Source organism: Trematomus bernacchii, unplaced genomic scaffold (genome assembly GCF_902827165.1).
Source record: "Trematomus bernacchii unplaced genomic scaffold, fTreBer1.1, whole genome shotgun sequence".
Lineage (NCBI taxonomy): Eukaryota > Metazoa > Chordata > Actinopteri > Perciformes > Nototheniidae > Trematomus > Trematomus bernacchii.
In genome coordinates, this window is record NW_022987698.1 from 4,960,642 (window position 1) to 4,982,785 (window position 22,144).

At 41.8% G+C, this 22,144-nt stretch overlaps 1 protein-coding gene across 1 annotated transcript in view; it reads left to right on the forward strand.

The window, feature by feature from the left end:
* The window catches only part of col7a1 (collagen, type VII, alpha 1), a 65,575-nt gene that overhangs the window by 7,129 nt on the left and 36,302 nt on the right, over window positions 1-22,144 (forward strand). Inside the window, exons 4-49 of the mRNA XM_034138509.1 lie at window positions 799-955; window positions 1,056-1,149; window positions 1,265-1,423; window positions 1,553-1,710; window positions 2,013-2,142; window positions 2,547-2,666; window positions 4,284-4,439; window positions 4,647-4,766; window positions 4,859-5,002; window positions 7,582-7,698; window positions 8,219-8,365; window positions 8,636-8,761; window positions 8,860-9,006; window positions 9,351-9,473; window positions 9,891-10,157; window positions 10,301-10,444; window positions 10,571-10,702; window positions 10,867-11,013; window positions 11,439-11,576; window positions 11,654-11,803; window positions 11,897-12,033; window positions 12,124-12,250; window positions 12,344-12,487; window positions 13,689-13,858; window positions 14,058-14,099; window positions 14,240-14,266; window positions 14,359-14,403; window positions 14,505-14,624; window positions 14,714-14,785; window positions 15,156-15,191; window positions 15,271-15,324; window positions 15,517-15,588; window positions 17,071-17,184; window positions 18,296-18,322; window positions 18,427-18,480; window positions 18,592-18,663; window positions 18,747-18,806; window positions 19,226-19,261; window positions 19,343-19,387; window positions 19,883-19,918; window positions 20,031-20,075; window positions 20,194-20,229; window positions 20,371-20,406; window positions 20,539-20,571; window positions 20,671-20,742; window positions 20,831-20,887. Coding sequence (XP_033994400.1) covers window positions 799-955; window positions 1,056-1,149; window positions 1,265-1,423; window positions 1,553-1,710; window positions 2,013-2,142; window positions 2,547-2,666; window positions 4,284-4,439; window positions 4,647-4,766; window positions 4,859-5,002; window positions 7,582-7,698; window positions 8,219-8,365; window positions 8,636-8,761; window positions 8,860-9,006; window positions 9,351-9,473; window positions 9,891-10,157; window positions 10,301-10,444; window positions 10,571-10,702; window positions 10,867-11,013; window positions 11,439-11,576; window positions 11,654-11,803; window positions 11,897-12,033; window positions 12,124-12,250; window positions 12,344-12,487; window positions 13,689-13,858; window positions 14,058-14,099; window positions 14,240-14,266; window positions 14,359-14,403; window positions 14,505-14,624; window positions 14,714-14,785; window positions 15,156-15,191; window positions 15,271-15,324; window positions 15,517-15,588; window positions 17,071-17,184; window positions 18,296-18,322; window positions 18,427-18,480; window positions 18,592-18,663; window positions 18,747-18,806; window positions 19,226-19,261; window positions 19,343-19,387; window positions 19,883-19,918; window positions 20,031-20,075; window positions 20,194-20,229; window positions 20,371-20,406; window positions 20,539-20,571; window positions 20,671-20,742; window positions 20,831-20,887 — 4,645 coding nt within the window. The remainder of the gene's footprint in view (window positions 1-798; window positions 956-1,055; window positions 1,150-1,264; window positions 1,424-1,552; window positions 1,711-2,012; window positions 2,143-2,546; window positions 2,667-4,283; window positions 4,440-4,646; window positions 4,767-4,858; window positions 5,003-7,581; window positions 7,699-8,218; window positions 8,366-8,635; window positions 8,762-8,859; window positions 9,007-9,350; window positions 9,474-9,890; window positions 10,158-10,300; window positions 10,445-10,570; window positions 10,703-10,866; window positions 11,014-11,438; window positions 11,577-11,653; window positions 11,804-11,896; window positions 12,034-12,123; window positions 12,251-12,343; window positions 12,488-13,688; window positions 13,859-14,057; window positions 14,100-14,239; window positions 14,267-14,358; window positions 14,404-14,504; window positions 14,625-14,713; window positions 14,786-15,155; window positions 15,192-15,270; window positions 15,325-15,516; window positions 15,589-17,070; window positions 17,185-18,295; window positions 18,323-18,426; window positions 18,481-18,591; window positions 18,664-18,746; window positions 18,807-19,225; window positions 19,262-19,342; window positions 19,388-19,882; window positions 19,919-20,030; window positions 20,076-20,193; window positions 20,230-20,370; window positions 20,407-20,538; window positions 20,572-20,670; window positions 20,743-20,830; window positions 20,888-22,144) is intronic.

The window sequence follows — 22,144 nt, forward strand, 5'->3', positions numbered from 1 at the left end:
TTTTGACCTACTAGTACTACCAAACAAAGTAGGCATTTTCTTTGTGCCACTGCATCTCACAAATAAACAAGGACATTTAATAATCAGACCCTGCAATAAAATAAATCAAGTTTCACTTTAGTTTTTCAAGTAACTCAACTCAAACTCACTAACTCACTCACTCAGCATCATCAGACTTTTTTAGGAATATGAGCATGTCCAAATTTCCAGGTAGATGCTGGGATGTTTGGGCATTTACAATATCCCCTGCTGTGGAAAAAACTCTCTCGCTTGGTACTGATGTTGCTGGGACAGCAGTGGTCGCGTTAACCACATTTTTTTTTTAACAATGACTGAAAAATCTGAAAGCAGTCTGTCATTTTGACAGATTAGAACAAACTCGGAAGAGCGCCAACGTTTCCCCGCAGCGAGGCTCTGGTGTTTGCCGTGTTATGCATGCCCTCCAAAAGGAAATGATATCCTTTCCAAACCGTACTTTGCCGTACGATCCTGTCTGTCAAAATGACGGACAGCGAAAAAGTCTAACGCCACCTCTGTGGGACAGAGAGATATGCTTTGGCCATGGGTGACAGCAGTGGGTAAAACTGTGCATTGTCTCTCCACCACTTCAAAAACAATACAGTTTTCGCGGTAGATTCTGTCAGACTCACGACGGAATTGAGACGTTTATTTATCGCGATACCGCGATATTCGGTATATCATTACATCCCTATTCATTACTCTTCTGTACATGCAATGACAAATGATCCTAGAGCAGGTGCAGCATTATGTATTTAATGTAAATTTCTCTCCCTCCAGAGTTGAATTTAAATTAACTACCTACCTGGATGGCACTGATCTGGTCAACGCTGTGGAGAGTCTGAACTATAAGGGTGGAAACACACGCACTGGTGCTGGTCTCAAGTTTGTTGCTGATAACTTCTTCAATCCTGCGTCGAGTCGGGATGTCCCAAAGGTCTGAGGAGCAGCCATTCTTAGGACTTTTGTATTTATAAAATTGCATACTTAACATAGTGCTTGTTGTGTTTCTTATTCCACCTGTGGGTACATTTCAGATCACCATCCTGATCACAGACGGGAAGTCACAAGACAGCGTGCAGGAACCAGCACAGAAGCTCCGCAGTCAGGGAGTTCAGGTGTTTGCAGTCGGTAAGTGTCTCACCTAGCAGTGCCTCTGCAAAGCAAAGAAATTGGGATTTTATTTTACACTTACAGTAAGCAACATTGATTTCTAATTTTTTTTAAATGTTCTGTGTTTTGTTAGGTATAAAAAAGGCAGACAGGAGTGAACTGTCTCAGATCTCCTCCCAGCCCAGCAGTGATTTTACATCCTTTGTTGGGGACTTTAAACTGCTGAACACTCTTCTTCCTCTTGTGAGCCCTCAACTGTGTACCAAAGCAGGAGGAGTTTACGCTAGTGATGGTATGTAGGTCATGTGGGTGATGTGGGTTACCTTAAAAAACGTAGACTCAGACTTTATTGTCACATTGTAAACCTGCATTTAATTGTATCTATGTTTCAACCTGCTTCCACCCTCTCCTCTACTTTCAGATGCGTTTTCTGGTCCGTCAAACATTGAGTTCACAGGCCAGACGTCTTATTCTCTAAGGTTTCGCTGGAATGCAGCGGGGGGTCCTGTGAGTGGCTATGTGATCCAGTATGTGCCACTCTCCGGCTTGGGTCAGCCTATCACAGCAGACATGCGTCAGGTAAGTTCAGCTGTTGAAAGTAAATTCCTGACACCTGGAGGTGACACACACAAGTTTTTAATTGCAGTTTAAGAAGCCAAAGTCAATCGTGCTTTGCAAGAGAAACACATGCCTTCAGGATTGGTATAAACATGTATTTGGGTGGATCTTCTTCATGTAGATGCTGTTGGGATTAAAACTTGGCAGAGCGAAGAGTAACATTTGCTTATCCTGGCAGACATAATGAAAATAAAAGAATTTCATGTCTCACCCATCTAAATTAGTCACTAACTTCGCAAAATATCCTCTGTCTCTCCCCGCAGGACACTGTCCCTGCCAGTCAGAGGACGTTTTCCGTACGAGAGCTGAGGTCAGGAACCGAATACCTGGTGACTATCATTGCCCAATACCCAAACAGTTTGGGGGAGTCTGCTTCTGCCAAAGAACGAACAAGTAAGTAAAATGTGAAGAGCCAACAGCTTCGGGCTGTGAGGTTAATCACCAGTCACTCAAAGCGTTCACGCCCTAAATTATGCATAACTTTAAGCCATAATATAATTTAACATGTGAGTTTTGTAAAAAATTAACCCCAATACAGTTGTAATAAATGGAAGTAGAGGCTATAGGTGCATTTATCATTTCATGTACTATTCTGTTCATATTTGTGTTTCTGCTGTAATGTTGGGAACATGGGGGTCTTTGGGGATTGACGCTCTTTTAGTGCCAGCATAAAGTGGCCATTTGAGTAATGCAGTTTTTTTTGCATCTTCAACACCTCTCCCACACAAGAAAGAACCCTTAATGTTTAATGTGTCACCGTCATACATCTGCAGTGTCTTTTTTTCCTCTTCATAAAGAATCTTTACCAGGGGTCACCAGTCTACGCCTGGCTCAGGCAGGCTTCTTCTCGCTCGCTGTGGACTGGGGTCAGCCTTCGACTCCTGTGCAGGGCTACAGACTCACCTATGGACCACGAGGTCAGGTCACCTTTTATTTAGTTTAGTTGAGTTTATTTGTAATAAGTATGTTATCTCTGTCTAACATACTTTCTCTTTCTCTCTGCCTCTCATCTGATTGACTGCATTAGAAACGTCTCTCCTCTTTTTGGCTTGAAAAAACATTAAGTACCTGTGTTGTAGCAGAATCATCTTTTCACAAAAAACTATTTTGACAGAATGAATGATTACATTTCAAATGAAGGAGAAAAGAAGCTGTAGCAGTCGATAGCAGTTAACCTTTGGCGGCAAGTTGGAAACATGTTGAGAATGTACAGCAGTCATAGCTGAGGAAACATGAGCTTTCTAACAGTTTACCACCCTCAGGCACCGACTGTTTGCAAGGATTTTTCTGCCAAATCATTACCTAAAATATATAAAAGTATATTCATCATCACCAAACTTTAAATACAGATAGATGGTGGAAACCTTCACTTATGTTACATATTGTCAGTAATTTTGTCCTTAAATTTCTAGAGACAGGGTGTGGCATAGATTATAACAGTGTCAAGATGTCTGGGTTCCTATGCTTTGATTCAGGAGAGAAAAGTGGCCCCTGAGGGCTCATACAAACAGTTTCTGCATCCGAACATGTGGCAGGAGTGCCAGTCTCACATGGTGCTCCTCTTCTGACTAGTTAGGCCTGAACATGTGTGAGAGTATTTAAATGAGGACTCTGTGTATCCTGTAATGAGTGGTGTGAAGTTTCTACCTGTTGCTATGTCTGCCTGTACTCGCACTGATAACTCCAGCGATCAAAACTGATACTAAAAGACACACACACACACACACACACACACACACACACACACACACACACACACACACACACACACACACACACACACACACACACACACACACACACACACACACACACACACACACACACACACACACACACAGCTGGCTCTGACAAGCTCTCTACAGTTGGCTTGCTGCCAAACTTAAAGGTGAGAATTAGGTAACCCTAATGAATTGAGGTCAGATCACATATTTTGTTAGTTAATGTATCGTTTAACAATCTGTACACTAGGGATGCAAAGATCCAACTTTTTAATTCCTGATGCTGATGAGTATTGGCCCATCCTGAGTTCTGATCCAATACCAGTCTTACATTTTAAGCTGTATGCCTCACTGTGTGAAAGTGACTGTGATCATGCTTATTGTCAAAGGCATCATCAGGCTTGACCTAACTAATGCTTACTTAATTTCGTAACAAAAAAGTTACAATTAGAAACATGGATACATTTTTACTGAATTGTTATTTATTATTAAAATTATAAATCATCATACAGAAAAATGACAACAAATCTTCAAAATGAACATGAATTCAAGTGTAACCCCTTTTTTAATGCAGCAACAAAAAAAAACTGATACATTGTTATTAAAATTGGCCAAGCATGTCATGTTAGTATTGTTGCATTCCTAATAAACAGTATATTTTGTGCTTGCAATTAGTGAAGTAATTATTATTCGGCATCCCCTTCGTCTTACACTGTCTTTTATGTGTTTTTGTTTTGTCAAGCACTTTGTGACTTTGTCTGTGAAAAGCGCTTTATAAATAAACTTTACTTACTTACTTTTTTGGAAGAGCAGGTCAGCCCGCTGCTCAGCTGTTGGAGCGGTCTCTGCCTGCAGACTCCACTTCTGTCACCCTGGAGTCCCTTCAGCCCGACACAGAGTACGTCATCAGCCTCTACCCTCTTTTCCCCCGAAACTCTGCATCCCCCTCCATCCTCAACGCCCGCACACGTGAGTCCCCCCTGTAGCCTGTTATGAATACCTTTGGTACTGTTATATGAAGATTTAAGTTGTAATTTGATCATAATCAGCCAACTCAATATAATACAGACATTGAAAATATAGTGATATTGTCTCCTTGTGGTTGGAATGTGTTTCAATACAATTGGCAAATATTATTCAAAGTGACTGAGTGTTCATGTTTTTGCATGTGTGTAGTGCGCCTTGAGGCAGTGGAGCAGTTATCAGTGGAGACGGAGTCAGAAGGCAGTGTTCGTGTGCGGTGGAGAGGCGTCAAGGGCGCGCAGGCCTACCGTCTGGTCTGGGGGCCTTTCACAGGTCAGGACAAGGCTCACACACACAATTTAAAAAATGTTTCCTTTCTGACAGTCAGTATTTACATATATCATTTTTGCTTCCCCTTCACCAAGGACGAAATGTCGAGACGGTGGAGGTTACTGAGGAGTTTCACACTTTGTCCAGACTGCAGGCCGACACTGAGTACATCGTCACCATCATCCCGCTGTACGAGGGCATCAACGAGGGTCCTGGAGCAACGGCCAGGTTCAAGATAGGTAGGTGTAGTCAGTAGTTTATCAAAGCACCAAACAAATGGTCTCTGTGTTTGTTGCCCCGTATTCCCTCTCAAAACTCACATATGCATAAACAAAATCAACAAAAATGCCACGTATTGTGTCCTTTTGGTCTTCCTGAAATGAGTGATTGTAGTAAAAATAATGCTTGTTGAATAGATGGTTGCTTCAGTTGTGCCCTGCTAAGCACAGGGACAGAAAGAAGAGATGAAGTAGATGACCAACAATCTTCTTTGCTGATTGTCTCTCTCCTGAAAACCGTTCTATGTTACCGCTTAGCTCTTCTTAAGGAACATTTCAATCACACCTACACACCCGTTACACACACACACCATCTGTCTCTCGTGAGTAAGGCCCATATGGTGTCACTTCAGTCGGACCGGTGTTATTTGAATGAAGTTCTGAGTCACCGCAGCGTCAATGTACTGAACAGGAAACCTTGTGTTGCTAAATCCTGCTTTCAAAGAAGTAAGATGTATACAGTGCTGTGTATACTGTGCACCACAGTACCTTGTGTGTTTGTTCCTGTGTCAACCAGAAGAGTGACTATTTGTAATGTCTGCGGTTTGTGACAAATTGTCTGTCCCTTCTCATTAGAAAAAAACATTGAATCTTGTTTTAGAAAAGACCACATTGAATAAAGCCTTTTATATTTATTTGCAACTTTATTGTTGATATTTGTATTTATAACATTCTCTCAGATGTAGGATCCCTCACATTAAAGGTAGGGTAGGTAAGTTTGAGAAACCGGCTCGAGATACACTTTTTGTTATATTCCATGGAATGCTCTTAACATCCTGATAGCAATGAATATCTTAAGTGCTTTGACAAAAAATCCATACAAACATTTCATCTGTGGAAGCCGTAATACTGTAAAAAGCACGACCAATCATGTTAGCCGGCCCGGCTAAAATAACTGGATGGCCTACCTGCCTGTCAGCCTTCCATCTGTGCACAAACTTATCTCGTGCCCTCATTGGTCATGTGCGCGTTTGTGTGTGTTGGAGGAGGGGCTCTGTAAGGAAGTGGCAGATTTTTTCCGGCTGTGTATTTTCAAATTCTGGCGCACTCGAGCTGGTTTCTCCAAAATGACCTACCCCACCTTTAAGTCCCAAACAATATATTAGAGACTGCAGGACATTTAAGGTCTGAGTAAAAATAATTGTAATGGATTTTATTTATTTTGTATCTTCCTTTTTAAATTCCCAACCACTTCAATAGCTTTGTATGGTGTTCAATCCAATCTGTTATGGTGTAACATGTTGAATTTGTTAGTGTATGTATAGTCTGACTCTAAGACGGACATCACCAGAGGCCTGTTGCTCCGCAGCTGGTCTGACTTTGTTCTCTGACCTCTGTGCTCCACACTGACACCTGGTACTTTTTGTTGATTTGTTGATATATTTACTACATGAACATGAAAAGACCCTTAAGCAAAATACAGTATCAGAGAGAAAGTGCTCTCAGGTCTGACCTGTGTGATATTTTTTGTCACAGATGGCATTTCTTTGAAGCAAGTCAACTATACCTGCAGCCTAAGGGCCGAGGAGTTGAAATCTTAAAACGTACTAACTGTATTTGTTGGCTTTCAGTGAAAGAATATGGGCAACTCCTCAAAACAGCAATTTTTTTTTAATGTCAATTAGCAACAGATTATTGAACCCTTAGGCAGGTTGTGTACGTTAATATGTTAAAATACTGCATCTGGATGTAATAATGGTTTGGAAGGGTTTCACAGTGGGATGTATATTCAGGATAACTTTGTCAGTCATATGTTCAGCTGTAGTTATATTTCCATTGACACCCTTATACAATCTATTACACATTTTACATAATGGCAATTGACGGTGACTATTGCACAAATATGTTCTGCCTTTGTAAGACTAACGTAAGACAAGATGCCATCATATGTTGGATATGTCATGATATACAAACTACAGAAGGATGAAGATGATGATTTGAGTAATTTCATTCTTTTAGGAAATATCCTTTTAAAGTAACCCAAATGATCTAATTTGAACCAATATTTTTGAAGTTAGACATTTTTAATTATTTGATTGGACTTATTTCATTGCATCCATTTTGGTTTGTCTGTAGGAGGAACTTCCTGTTTAAAAGCAAGGAGTAGGAGCTTCTCAGGGTTAGACCGTTGTTGAAGTTAGTTAAGTTCAGGTTCAGGCCAACCTGCCAAGCCTATTTTGGTTTTGTTTGACTTTTAGATTTCATTTTCTGTATAAGTTTCCTTTCTGTATATTGTTTGGTTTTCACAACCTCACCAAAACCAGCCAGCTTTTTGGTTTTGTGGAAACTTTAATTAAAATGTACAGCTAATGAAGACTGACTGACTTTGACATTTTACTGATTTAGACTGAAGCCTCACACTAGCTTAAGGAGGGTCAACACTTCTTCACAGAACAGGAACTGTGGAGTTTCTGCCTCATCACATTGAAAATAAAGCATTTCAATCTATCATTTTTCAATGATAAGTTGATGGAAATCTAACTTTACTTATGGCATATCACAAAATCACATACATATGATATATCATGTGTGTCCCTCAGAACGCCAGGAGCCGCAGGTGCTCAGAGCAGCCATCACCGGCCCCTCCACCATCCGCCTCACCTGGAGAATCATTCTGTCATCTCGGGGGTACCGCCTGGAGTGGAAGGAGGGGGAAGGTCTGTATGCATGTCACCTGTCCCTTTTGTAGTTGTTTAGTACATAACATTTAACATTGTATAGTTTTCAGGAGGACTATTGCTACTATGACGTTTTTATTATCATCAAAAGCGGTATGAAATAATGCAGGCTAACAATAGCTAAATCTAAAAGTATCATGTTGATGCAAAATGTATTTGTTTTAAAATAAACATAAAACACAACTAAAATAGACAACAGTAATGCTAAATGCAGTTTTCATACTGTACCTTGATGACTTGATTTTTTGTTTGATGGCTGAAATAAAACAAAAAAAACGATAAAATCAAAATGCCAGCTCTTTCAATTTGTATATACTGATAGTTTAGGTATATCTTGAACAATGCACTAGTTCTGTTTTTGTTTTGTGTTGGTTATGTTGTGTAGCATAAATGTACTACACTTGCATTTAAATGTGAAACCCTGTGTTACAGAATAGTCATACATTTTCACATCCTTGAACAAACCCACTAATATCCAACCGTGTGGCTTCCTCTCCAGGAGGCCAAATCCAGAGCCTGACCTTTCCTAGAACCACGACCAGCTATGAGCTAACAGGCCTTCAGCCCAACACAGAATATATCATGAAACTGTACACCCTGTTTGATGGTCGTGAGGAGGCCACACCTGTCTCCACCTTAAACAGAGGTCAGTAACTCAGCCTGGGGGAACAAAACTCATTATGGATTGATTGATGGTTCATTAATGTGCTGGGGTTGACTTCCAAGATGGGTTCAAAATGTTTTACTGTAGAGATATTAACATTTTGTTGTTGGGACGGCTAAAGCTCCATTGGTGGAGCTGGCAGCTTTTATTCTGTTTCTACAATAAAGGCACTGGTTGCCATTAATAAAATCTTGAATACAAAAAAAAAAGTTAAATGTTTAGCTGAGTGTCGCAAATCCTCTGGTCTTTCAGAGGAACAGCCAGTGGGGAGGGTCTCCAACCTGATAGTTGTGGAGTCCCTGGGCAGTACCGTCCGACTCGGCTGGACGGGTGTAGCCGGTGCCACGCAGTACCGCATCATTATCCTCAACAAAGCAGGTACACTGGCTCATTTTAATTAATCATTTAGATCTTGTTAGTGCCTGACTATGGATAAAAACAGACTAGTAAAACTGGTGTTTTTCTTGTCATGTCAGGGGGATCAGAGGAAATCCGGAATATCCCTGGAAACCAGACGACCCTGGACCTCAGAGACCTGACGGTGGGAGTGTCTTATGGGGTCAGTGTGACAGCGCTGGTGGGAGAAAACGAAGGAGACCCAGTCACTGTCTACATCAAACCAGGTGTGTGGTGCAGTGACCGTGCTGCTCGTAGCTTCATCCTGTTGTCATGTTCCTGTAACTGCCCAAAAGCAGATTTGCAAAACACCCATTTAATTGTATTAAGAATTAATTGAATTAACCTTCTATTCTGTATTTTGACATAACTTTGCTGAACACTGCACATTTTTAAAGGCTGTTCATAGATACTGTAAATTGTATTATACATACCTGCGATGAATGTACATTTAAAAGCCCATAGCTGTCTTCTTGTTGTCTTACTTGAAGTAAATCCTCAGACTTGCTTTCTTAAAAAGCTGAATACATAGAATTTTGCCACATGAGGACCTGTACGCCTTTCATTTCAGAGCAAGGTATTGGCAGAGTGACTAACCTCAGGGTGACAAACGCCAACAGTCGGCGAATTCGAATAGCCTGGACAGGTGCTGCTGGGGCAACGGGTTACAGGGTTACCTGGAGACAAGGCAACAGTAAGTGTTATATGATGTATGTTTTCAATGTGTTTGTGAGTGTATCCTTTTTAAACTTGTATCAATGTATTTGTATGTTTAAGGTCAAAATGAAGATCAAAGTCAAAAGTCAACTTTATTGTCAATCTTCCAGTTTGTGTGTACAGACAGAGAGATCGCAATAGCGTTTCCCACAATCCCGAATATAAAAACAAATGTATATAAAAATATGTGTGCAAATATATATATATATATATATATATATAAATATACATATACACAGTCAAAGACACATTTTTACATGTGCACACATAGCAAAAGCTGTATTTCGTCATTACTCTTTAAAGAAACAGATTTTGAATCTGACTGATTTATATCTGTACACTTAGTCTTCAGTTTTTGTGCATCATTTGTATTCCTTTCGGTTCTGCCTTACAGGTGAAGAGCAGTCCCGTATTCTGGGGGCGCAGGTCACATCCTTCACCATGGACGGCCTGCAGCCGGGTGAGGATCTGGTAGTTGGGGTTGCGACTGTGGTTGACCAGCGTGTTGGAGAGGTGGTCACACTGACTAGTCGGACTAATCCCAACGGGGGATCGGTGGCTGCCCTTCGCATTGTTGACGTTACATCTCAGGGGATACGCATCGCATGGTCACGTTCCTCCCGGGCAACTGGTTATAAGGTCACTTGGCGCAGTGATGATGGTAAGCAGTGATTAGCAAGTCAAGCAATATGAAGAATAGTAAAAGCTTAGTTTTTAGATATTGTTATTTAAACCTATGTATCTTGAGTTAGAGGAAGACATACACATCTAAATGTTCATTTCTCTGCCATGTTTTGCCATCAGGAGTTGAAACAACTCGTAACGTGGCCGCTGATGTATCTTCTTACACCATTGACGGACTACAGTCAGATTCAGCATACAGTGTATTAGTTTCTTCACTTACCGGCTCTCGAGAGGGGAGTCCTTCCACCCTGAGTTTCACAACAGGTACCACACTGAATCAAATGCATATTATTGCTTTGGTCTAGAGTGTCTTTTGGGAGAAACTTGGCTATGACGAGTGTAGTACAAAATAAAAATAACTGACTAAATGTTTCCTGTTCTGACCTCCAGAGTCAGATAATTCTGTGATTGGGACTGTGACGTCACTGCAAGTCCAGGAGGCTCGTGGAGAGGTGGTCCGAATCACCTGGGTTGGTGTGCAGGGAGCAACGTCTTACCGTGTGTCTTGGAGGAGAACAGATGGTAGACCTATAGCTTGACATGTTTTTTGGGGGTTAAAATCCCATATACATCTCACAAAGCATCAATTTGACTTGAAGAAATAAGTTGCTTTCTATTGTGGTGGGTGATTTATTGCAGCCAGACTGTATTACACTACTCACTGTTGCGACTATGTGATGCTGTAGGTGGTGAAGAGAGGAGTCAGCTGGTGGCGGGAGATGTGACAGCAGTGGATTTAGACCAGTTGGACCAGGGAGCCCAGTACGAAGTGCGGGTCATGGCTTTAGTTCAAAACAGAGAGGGAAACCCCGTGTCTGTCAGAGTCACCACACGTGAGTCCTGTCTTTCTTTACTCAGACATTATCTTATTATTGTTTTAATGCTTAAAATATCCAGCCAAAGTGTGTAGAATTTAGCAAAATAAAGCAACTAAGTACAGCAACATACTTTTTTAAAGAATGGATGCATATAACAGTACTTTTTTTATAAAAGTGCTTAATGTAGTAAAATATAGCTTTAGAATATAATACACAGTATATTGCATTTTAGGCCTCAGTAATATCTTGTTTAATGTCAAATGTTTCTTGCTAACATTCAGTGACTTAGTAAAACCTTGAAAGTCACTGTCAAGCCTGGGAATACTGTTTGTCTTGTGTGCCATCGTTTAATATATCTGTAAATCTTGGGTTCCAACAATTATATTTGTTGAAATGTCTTATGCAATTGAAATGCTGCTTCTCTATACCCATATATACAGCTGGTTCCACCTCCCCCCCATCACCATCACGTACCACAACTTTACGAGTTGCGGAGGTTACCAGGGATTCAGTGCGGCTTGGCTGGACTCCACTTCCTGGCGCCACAGGATATATTCTACGCTGGAGAGACGAGAGAGGTGAAGTGTTGCAATTAATTTCTTTAAGACTATGCCTGCTCTTCAGTCCCATCATTATAACTGTTCACATCTCTCAGACACTGGTCCAGGCTTGTCTGTTACGCTCCCCGCTGCGTCCAACTTCTACCAGGTGACTGGGCTGCGATTGGGCCTTCGTTATCGTTTCACCGTGCAGCCCACTTTTGCAAATGGATTGGGAACAGAGAGCTCTCTAGATGAACGCACTGGTAACAAAGCCGCACATCCTGTTTTATGTACTTACCATACCCATTGACACATTTTCATACCTTACATACCTCTACAACATTGTCTTCTCACAGTGTGTGTGGGCGGACGTCTGGACGTGGTGTTTGTGGTTCCGGCATCTACCGATCGAAGTAGCCTCGCAAAACCACTGCGTGAACTCCTCGCAAGTGCAGCAGGGTCTCTCAATACTATTGGAGCCCGGGACTCTCAGGTACTGCCTTTTAAAATAAATCTTAAAACAGGCAGTGGAGAAAACCTGCATCTGCTGCCAATATTCAGATGTATTTTCTGCCTGTTTCAGGTGGGAGTTGTAGTATATGGCTACAGACCCAAAACATGGTTCCCACTTAGTCGCCATAGCAGGTATGACACACTTCTTCAACAGATCCAGTCCACACCATTTGATGAAAGCCCGGGAAATAACATTGGTCAGTTTTTTTCTCCGTTTGATTACCTTTTCTGTACAAACTGCTTGATATGTTTGTGTTAAGAGTTGTGATATGGTGTGTCTCCCTCTGCAGGTGAGGCGGTGACCTACACCAGGCAATACCTGCTGACCCCCTCAGTTGGACGGAGACCGAGGGTCCCTGGTGCTGTCGTCATCATCGCTGACAGAAACTCAGCTGACAATCTGACTCTGGCAGCCCTCGGTCTTAGGGCTACAGGTGAGAGGACCAAGAATCAAACACACTGCAGTCATCTGTGAATGAAATGTAGTGTTTGCTCTACCTGGAGGTATGTGACCACATGCACCAGAAAGATCACTGTAGTTGGTTTCATCTGGACAATTTAGTCTTAAGATTTCCGCTAGCAAGTGTATGTAACTTGAATTAAAAATGTAAATCAAAAAAACAGCCATAGCTGTGACAGATGTCCCCTCGGGAACACAAATCCTGAAAAAGTTGATCTATTTTTTGTAGGGATGCTCCGATCGATCGGCCGCCGATCGTTATCGGCCGATATTCACTCTCGGCCGATCGATCGGTGCTCTCTATAAAGGCCGATCAGGAGAGCCGATCACATGACGTAAAATACATGACACTTTTCTCTGTGCGCGGCAAAACAAGCTCGCCAAAATGGCATCACCAGTCTGGCAGTATTTTAAGGTGTCCGAAAAAGACAATAAAGTAGCGGTATGCAACGTGTGTGAAGCAGAAATCCTGCAGCTCCGCCCGCTGTGACGGACCGGTGAGCGGAGCAAAACACACACTTCAAGTTAGACCTAACACACTTAGCTATTTTATCTACCTCTGGAACAAGCTAAACTAGTTATAAATATGTTTTTATGTAGGTAAGAATGGAGAAACCAGCTCGAGTGCGCTAGAATTTAAAAGAAAAAAAATCTGCCCCTTGCTTCAGACTTCCTTACAGAGCCCCTCCTCCAACACACACGATAAGTTTGTGCACGAGATGGAAGGCTGACAGGCAGGTAGGCCATCGAATTATTTTAGCCGGGCCGACCCCACCTTTAACTGAGTTTTAAACATCACTTTAAATGGAAGATCCCCATAGCCCCCATCCGATCGGATCGGCGATTGGTATAGGCCGATACTGATTCCGGCGATCGGCCCCAAAATTCCCGATCGGAGCATCCCTCATTTTTTGTACGGGTGTCTTCGTCTGAACTAACAAGAAAACTGAACTATATGTAAAAAAAAAAACACACATATGAGACATACAAATTCAAAAGTCTTCCTCCTTCCTGTGTGTGTGTGTGTGTGTGTGTGTGTGTGTGTGTGTGTGTGTGTGTGTGTGTGTGTGTGTGTGTGTGTGTGTGTGTGTGTGTGTGTGTGTGTGTGTGTGTGTGTGTGTGTGTGTGTGTGTGTGTGTGTGTGTGTGTGTGTGTGTGTGTGTGTGTGTCTGTAGGTGTGACAGTGTTAGCTGTAGGTATAGACCAGGCGAACACAGAGGAGCTGCGTCGGGCCGTGACGGACGGCAGCACCCAGAACATCCTTTACACCCGTGATGCAGCCCAGTTGGGCACCCTACACACTGACCTGGCAGACTTGCTCTGTGGCATTGCCAGAATACCAGATGTAAGAAGAAACTATGTTTTATTGTTCTTTTTTATTCCCAATATTGTGTAAATACAATAGTGTGACTCTCTTGGACATGGGTTCCAACAAATGTTGTTCATGGTATTTTGTGACTTAGCATGGAATCTAAATACAGTTATACATGAAGATAAAATACAAAACCCTCTCATCTCAGACTCATTTTTCTGTCCTTGTTTAGGTAGGTCCAGGTACAGAGCAGTGTACCGGTCAGTGCCCTCAGGTGAGTTCTGTAAATATACTTTTGCACAAAATCATGTGATAATAATGACAGTTTATTGGACTTGAAACATCTTTAAAGACTTTGTGGCTCCTTTTCCCTACTGTATGATTTCTAAATGTACATTTTTTAATTCCCTTTAGGGTGAGCGGGGATATCCCGGTGAGACGGTAAAGAGCAGACTTTTGATAAACGTTTTAGCACTTTCCTTTTAATTTGTATTATTCGCTTTTAAATGGCATGTTTATGTTTGACTCCACAGGGTGAGAGAGGCAGAGATGGCACAGATGGACGCAAGGGAGATCCTGTGAGTCCTTTATTAACAGTTGCCTCTTATCAGCAATCTACTGAATTTGTTTTCATACTAATGTTGTGTTGTATGTATGTGTGTGTGTGTGTTTGCTTTAGGGTCGTGATGGCCTGCCTGGGAGGGAAGGCCCCGGAGGCCCTGAAGGTCGCCCAGGTCCTCCAGGTCAAACCATCACCGTTGACCCCTCAGTGGGGGGGAAAGGAGAAAAGGGAGAGAGGGTGAGTACAGCTGACAGCTGAGGTTATTTAAAAGCTTGACAAACTTCCTAGTGAGAAAAACGGTAACGAGGAGTCTGTTTCCTGATCAGGGTTTTCCTGGCATTGATGGAAGTCCAGGGTTGCCGGGACGACCAGGTTCCTCTGGAAGTGGAGGGCTCCCGGTGAGTAAATATCATGTTGGTTAAAAACAGAACAACATAGAGTAGCCTATATGTGTGTGATTGGGTTCAACAGATAGTAGTTAAGTAGTTAGTTAGATCGTTTTGGGGGAATTGTAATGTTTCCTTAGGACAGAACTGGTGTGGAATTTGGTATTTGGTTATTGGTTATCTCAAACAGCAATATGAGGCGACCTTAGCTCAATTGTAAATCTTTGGTATGTAATTATGATCCCATAAACTAAAAGCAAGTAAAGGAGGAGGCTAAGGCATCACCATGTTCAAACTTTTGTCTGAGGCGAGGCCCACTGTCTCAAACTTTGAAGACCTTGTGCATAGAGGTAACAAAATTATGCTGTGTTTGTGTCTGTAGGGTTCGCAGGGCATACCTGGTATACGAGGAGATCCAGTGAGTACCTTGTTCTCCTGAAAAGTTGTAAATTGGATATTTGAATATTGTGACTATAGTTCTTTTTCTCTTGATGTAGGGTCAAATAGGTGGGACTGGGCCACTGGGACCAACGGGCACAAAAGGTGAAAGGGTGAGCTGAGCAATCATTTTCATCTTTTTCCAGACCCACCTTACTAGGATTTATTAATATTTATTGAATCACATACAATTATTTATTTGTGCGAGTTTGAAAGAGACAGAAAACAAAGTAATGTGCCAATTGTGTGTGTGTGTTTGTGTGTGTGTGTGTGTGTTTTTGTATGTTGCTTTGCTGATGCTTCAGGGAGAACCAGGCTCAGCTATAGGAGGGGGTCTTCCAGGGAGGAAAGGAGAGCCAGGCCTCCCGGGAATACCGGTAAGAAACAAACTGTTGTTACTTTGACTCCAACCCACCTATGCAGAAAGATCTTTATATCTATTTGTCTAACCTGGATTCTGTCCTCACCACCAAGTACCTACTGCTTATTTTATCATAGCTTCAATTCTTTATTTTGTCTATATGTTACTATGTTTAACGTGTCCTGTCTGGAAGTGATATGATTTTAGCTTACCCTTTTTAATAGCAGTTCAATTAATAAAGATTTTTCTTTTCCATTATTTTTATACTATATGTGACCCGCTCTATCGAAATCAGTCGGAAGTCGTAACGGCTCATTTCAAAATAAACGTGGATTTGCGTAAAAAAATAGTTTTTCAGGGTTCGGGTGTTTTGTTTGATTTTAAATAAACAAAGTCTTGGCTTTCAGAATATGAAACTTTTATTTCCAAAATCCCACGATAAATACATGTTTGAAGCGTGTAAAGGGAAGATGACAGCTCTCACTCGCACCCTGCTGTTCCGCAGCGCCGCTCCCCCTCCGGACTGAAATTATGAATGTAAGGCGTATAGTAATCATAGATAACACGGCAGGATCCGTGACAGTTTGTTTTCATCTGATTTCAAATAAGCAAAATCCTGGCTTTCAGAATATTAAACTTGTTTCGGCAAATTCAGATGAAAAATACAACTTTGAAGCTTGTAACGGCATAAATACAAGCGGAGAACGGAGTAACTTGACGTCACAGCAGGCATAACAAGAGTGTTTTCTCCGGGAAACAAACACACACACACAAACGCAAAAATACACTCACACACACTTGCGAGCTTCCCCCAGACCAGTAATCCAAACAAAAATATTTTCCCTCCGTACTACTTTGATAATTTGCTCCGCTAATAATCAATCAGATCGATGGATTCCAGAGAAGAGGAAACTTTGAAGGCCTTTTTCTCAAAATGATGACTGAGAAAAGATAAGGCTGAGTGAGTGTGTGTGTGTGTGTGTGTGAGGAGCTCCACGGATTGGTCCATTTGGACCTGGGCATGGTTACGTCACTATACTCAGGAAGAAATAAATGAAAGAAAAATCTCCAACGAGGCGTTCTTGGGCAGCATAGACAGGTCTTTTCTGTGTTAGGGTTTTACTCGCTACAGGGTGTACTTTGAGGGTTTGTGACTTTGCAGACCGTTTCCATGCAGAAAAAGCTACATAACACACAAGGGGACGGGTAATAACCGGAAAAGCATGACATGGGACCTTTAATATTTGGAGTACAAAAACAATCCTGATATCATTAGAAAGCTAGGAATATCCTCTTTCCAACAGTGTATACAACTCAACATGTGTCTTCGGGTCAATGCGACTGATTTCGATAGAGCAAGTCACATATGTACTTTGTATTGTCACATTAACTTGTAATTACCCTTCCAACCAAAACCCTCTACAAAGCCTTGGTGTAGCTGTTGTTGATGTATTAAGTATTTTCTGCATTCTAACCATTGTTTGTGTTGTTTACAAAGGGTTCTCTTGGTCGGCCAGGCAGCGACGGCGGCAAGGGTGGGCCCGGTGTTCCTGGGACACCTGGTCAGGCAGGTCGCGCAGGTTTACCAGGAACACCAGGACTCTCCATCAAGGTTAGCCTCACCCACTGCCCCCTGAAAGTATCTGTAGTTTGTATCAGCTCTTTGATACTTTATATGAAAATACACCTAATATAAACACCAGCAGAGTCACTCTATTAGCTCATGATGCTGTAACAAATCCAAACACAGACTGTCTTTGATATGCCATGCTCATCTTCTGTCCTGATGAAGCTGTGTTAACCAATGTCAGATCATTGGCTGCTGTCAGCCCTTTGGCATGTTGGAGTGACGTATGGACCAGCTGTGTTTAATTACCAATGTGATAATAATTGAAACAGAATTTCAAATGATTCCAGGCCATTTGGTGCGAAAACATTTGCACGTTTAATATTCAGGCTTTTTGACTCATTGAACTCTTTACAGAACAAGAACACATTTTACAGTCTCACATGCACAATTATGTTTTGTATTAAACCAATGAAACAGAAATATCTTGTTATCTAAAAATATGTTTCCCAAATGCACGATATCCAGATTGTTGAAATGACAGATGTGGTCTGTTCTTTCAACAAATAATCTTCTCTTTTAGATTTCCAAATTCTGTAAAAAAAACCTCTTCTCCAGTTTTCTCTATTGAGACCTTGATGAATTCTCAAAGGAGTCTCTTGGCTCCATCCACTCCTCCAAGATGAGACTGTTGTTGTCAGACTCATACACATGGTGGCAGCATCGAGCCACTTGCTTATTTCTTTATTGGAAGCTCAAGCATTTACTGTATGTGCCAGGAATGTTACACAATATAATTTCTAATGCACGATTTTATAACTTTTTGTCCATCCTTTTTGAGAAAAAAGACCTACATACAGACTTTACTTCATATAGTTTCCACTGCATCGAAAAGGTATTATAATATTTGTTAGAGACAGATACTGATTGTATAGGACAGATTATCTGGAAACTCATATGATTAGGAGTATCGGTTGTCACTCCTAGCAAACTATTACAGCTGTTTTAATTCCTCAGTAATAAAAATAAAGACAAATTATTTATTACTATTATGTCCCAAATTTCGATTTCCTTTTATTAGTTTGCCTTAACGTTGAGATATGTTTCCTAACAACAATATTAAGCACCCTTTTTGTCTTTCTTCCTCTTTCTGCAGGGAGACAGGGGCAACCCAGGAGATAGGGTGAGTCACACCACAGCATCACCTGCTTGTCCTCTCACTGCAGAAGTATCCCACGGAGCACCCGAGCATAATGATTCTGAGCTCTTATCTCTCTTTGCTGACAGGGACTTCCAGGAGTCGGCAGTGGGGTGGCCGTGAAGGGCGAGAAGGGCTCCCCAGTAAGCGCCGTCAATCACTGCCTATGTGCTGACATGTTGGGTTTGCAGATCCACTCTGAATGTGTGCATGTGTGGGTATTTTGCATTAACTAATTGCATTTTTTTTATCAGGGTACTCCAGCACCTGCGGGGACTCCGGGTCTTAGAGGGCTACCAGGTCCACAGGGCAGCAAAGGAGACAAGGTAGCTGCATATTGATTCGGTGAATGAGTGTTTGAGCATGTGAGGTGTTTAACCCAGAGTAATTGCTTATGGTTGCTTTTCAGGGTGACGGTGGTGATGGGAAGGCTGGACCTGCAGGCAGGCAAGGAGAGCCTGGGGACCGGGTAGGTTGAACACAGTCGTTGGCTGATGTCATGGTGATGAGTCCGGTTTTTGGACATAGTGAAGACTAGAAAACCCTGACGGCACATACCTCTTCTACACCTGAACAATCCTTTTCTTACACATCACAACCACAACAAACACAATGGCACAGCTAATACAAGAATGAAATGACTTCAACATTTTGTAAAAGAATGATTTGTGTGAAATTTGCTGGATCAAAGGTATCAGCATGCTTTTAAAATGGCCACATGGTCTCGCCATCACAGTTCAAACTTTAGTAGACCATGGCCCTACTTTCCACCAACTATCACTGAAATATCTTCATTTTTGTTAAACCACATAAATACACAGCACTGAAACATAAAATCCTTAATAAGATAATAAATGTATGAATACGCATTTTGCTCATGTCTTCCAGGGTCCCCGTGGGCCTCCAGGAGAAATTGGTGGCAAGGTAAGATAACGATAAGAAAATCACTTATCTTGTAAGCTTAAAATAGAAGAAATACCTTTCTCACTCTTTCCATATTGATAGGGTGACCGAGGACAGCCAGGTGAGGCTGCATCACAGGGAGACAGGGTGAGTCCTTCGAGGAGAGTGAATCAGTCAAGGATGTCTGTTTTTGAATGTGTGTGAGTTTGTGGAGTGATAGTGTGGGTTTTTAATAGATTAAATGACTGTGTTCCATATTCACAGGTAAGTACTTTGAGTCTCAAGTAAAGGGTGCTGGGTGCCCTGCCCATCATTTTCTTATAAAGGAAATGCCACTGTGAATTCAATTGATCACATTAGACTAAAAGAGCTTGTTTATTAAAATAAGAGAAAGATTCTTAAGTCTGTCATTCTGCAAAGTTGCCCCTTGGCAAAGCAAGCTAAACATTTCTGACGTTGTTAATGCGAGATCCGTCACCCTTTTTATGTAAAATGCAGGTTGTATTGACAATAAGTAAGGTCGAGGAAGAGAGAAGACATCAAGAACCAAACCTGAAAAGACTCTAGTTAAAACAATTAGTCACAGAACATGTAATTTGACTTGAAAACAATCAATGAATCTGGACATGTGTCTCTTCGCAGGGGGAGAGAGGACTAAATGGTGAAACTGGGGAGAGGGTGAGTAGAGCAGTAGTGGTTCAGTTTTTTATATAAATGAGTTCACCTGTTGAAATCCTTTCCTTTTAGTGCTGTTTTGTCCTGCTATTTGAATAATGTTGTTGTCTTCCAGGGGGACCCAGGGAAGCCAGGCCTCGCAGGAACAACAGGGTTGAGAGTGAGTGACAGACTGCCATGTTGTATTGGCTAATGGCATCAGTGCGCCTTTTTGTTTCATATTTCCTACTTTAAATGCAAAGATGGTTTCATTAATTAATCTTTCCATTTGTCATCAGGGTTTGCCAGGGGCCATTGGAGCCACAGGAGAAAAGGTGAGACTGATCAAATGAAATGTATTCATACGAGAAGCAGCAGGTCAATAGGAACGTGATTCCATCACAGGACCTTTAATAATCAGATTTAATGAATTTCCAAGCAATGATGAAAGAACAACTGAACCTGTCTGTTCCCAGGGAAACGATGGTGCACGTGGAGAGCCTGGCAGAAGTGTGAGTGATCAGATCATGCAGAAAAATGACATATAATAATGTATCTGTCCTTTCATATGGAGATTCGCTTAATGTCTATGTCAGTCTTTGTCTGTGATGATGACTCCTTACTGTATAATTCAAATCATGCAGGCTCCAGGTTTGGGAGGAAAGAAAGGGGACCAGGTAAACTATCAACTGTTATACTTTTGAAATCATTTAATCTAAACATGTCGCTGTTCCTCCACTCTGATGGGTTTCCTCTCGTTTTCTGTCGTCAAACAGGGGGACCGAGGCCTGTCTGGATCTGACGGGGCGAGGGGTGATAAAGGAGATTTAGGCCAGAAAGGAGAGAGAGTGAGCAACCAGAAGATGATGATGATGATGCCTAAAAATATCTGTTTTTGTCTGTGGTCTGACATTTTTTCCTGTGTCATTTTTGTAGGGGTCTTCAGGCTCAGGAGGCTCCGCTGTTGGATCTAAAGGAGAGCCGGGAGATAGAGTAAGTTCACAGCAGAGGCATCATAACCTCCCTTTTATCAGAGCAAGAAATGGCACATAATAATGTTTACGGCTGCTGTGATATATTTAAGCAATAGCTCACGACAGGCCGTGGTATATGCTCATTATATCACAGCTAAGGGGGTTGTCGACCCTCCGCTTCGCGTCGGGCCGAACCACGCCCCTTAGCTGTGATATAATGAGCATATATCACGGCCTGAAGTGAGCTATTGCTTTTATAAAACGGTTACCAAGTGTGGCAATATGAAAGAAAAATACACACTCCAATTTAAATAGTTTTTATTAGTAAATAATGATGTTCAAAATAAAATAGTCCCTCTGTTGCCTTCTGCACGAAACATAGTGCGAGGTGGTTGCTATGCAACAACACTAACAACAGCTAGCGAACATATTAGACAGAGAGCGTTGATCCATTATTTGGCTATTTATTTACATTAATGTGTATGTTGCCGTTTATTGTGCACCCACTGAAAAACTGTCCAGCATCAGTAGCATGGCTTACGTGGTTACTTGTATAGGCTGAGGTTGTTCTAGGCTGTTGCTTGGCGTGGCGAGAATATTGCTCCACTTTCTCCGGTCCCCGAGATTCGGCTTCCAGTAGCTCTGGAGAGAGCTTTCGCACCTGTGGCCACTAACGGTCATAATTTCTCTGCTTTGTTTCAAGACCCGCATCAGAAAGCTTTTGAATGGTGATACTTTTCCAGTTGGTCTACCTGCTCTTCACGTAGCTCTACATGTCGTCGTTTAGGTGCTTTTTGTTCTGGAGATAGGCACTCCTCAATCCACTCCTCCATAGTAAGACCCCCCCCCCCCCGGAGGTCGAAGTTAATCTTAAATGTTTTTGCGGACCTTTTTGATTACAGATTTGAAAACATTGTTGCTTGCTTTAAAAGTAGCACAATTCATTATGTCAAACCTTGGAAAGTATCTAAATATCCCTGCCCTAATGCCAAAGGAACTGCACACTGAATATGTTTTTGCCGTTTGATGTCTATGTCTGGACCGTTGCGTAAAAAGGAGGGTTTCTGCCCCGTTACTTCTCCGCTGCTTTCTTGTTCCAGTTTGAATTGCTTTTCAGCCCAACTGTATACTGTTTATCTCAGACGCGGAGGGATACTGACTTGTTGTGAAAAGTAACTTACAATTCTACCCGTGGTATACGCTCAGTATACCACGGCTAAGAACCAATCAGATTGCTTGATTTTACTTGTCCGTTTTATAATCCTGACTATAACAT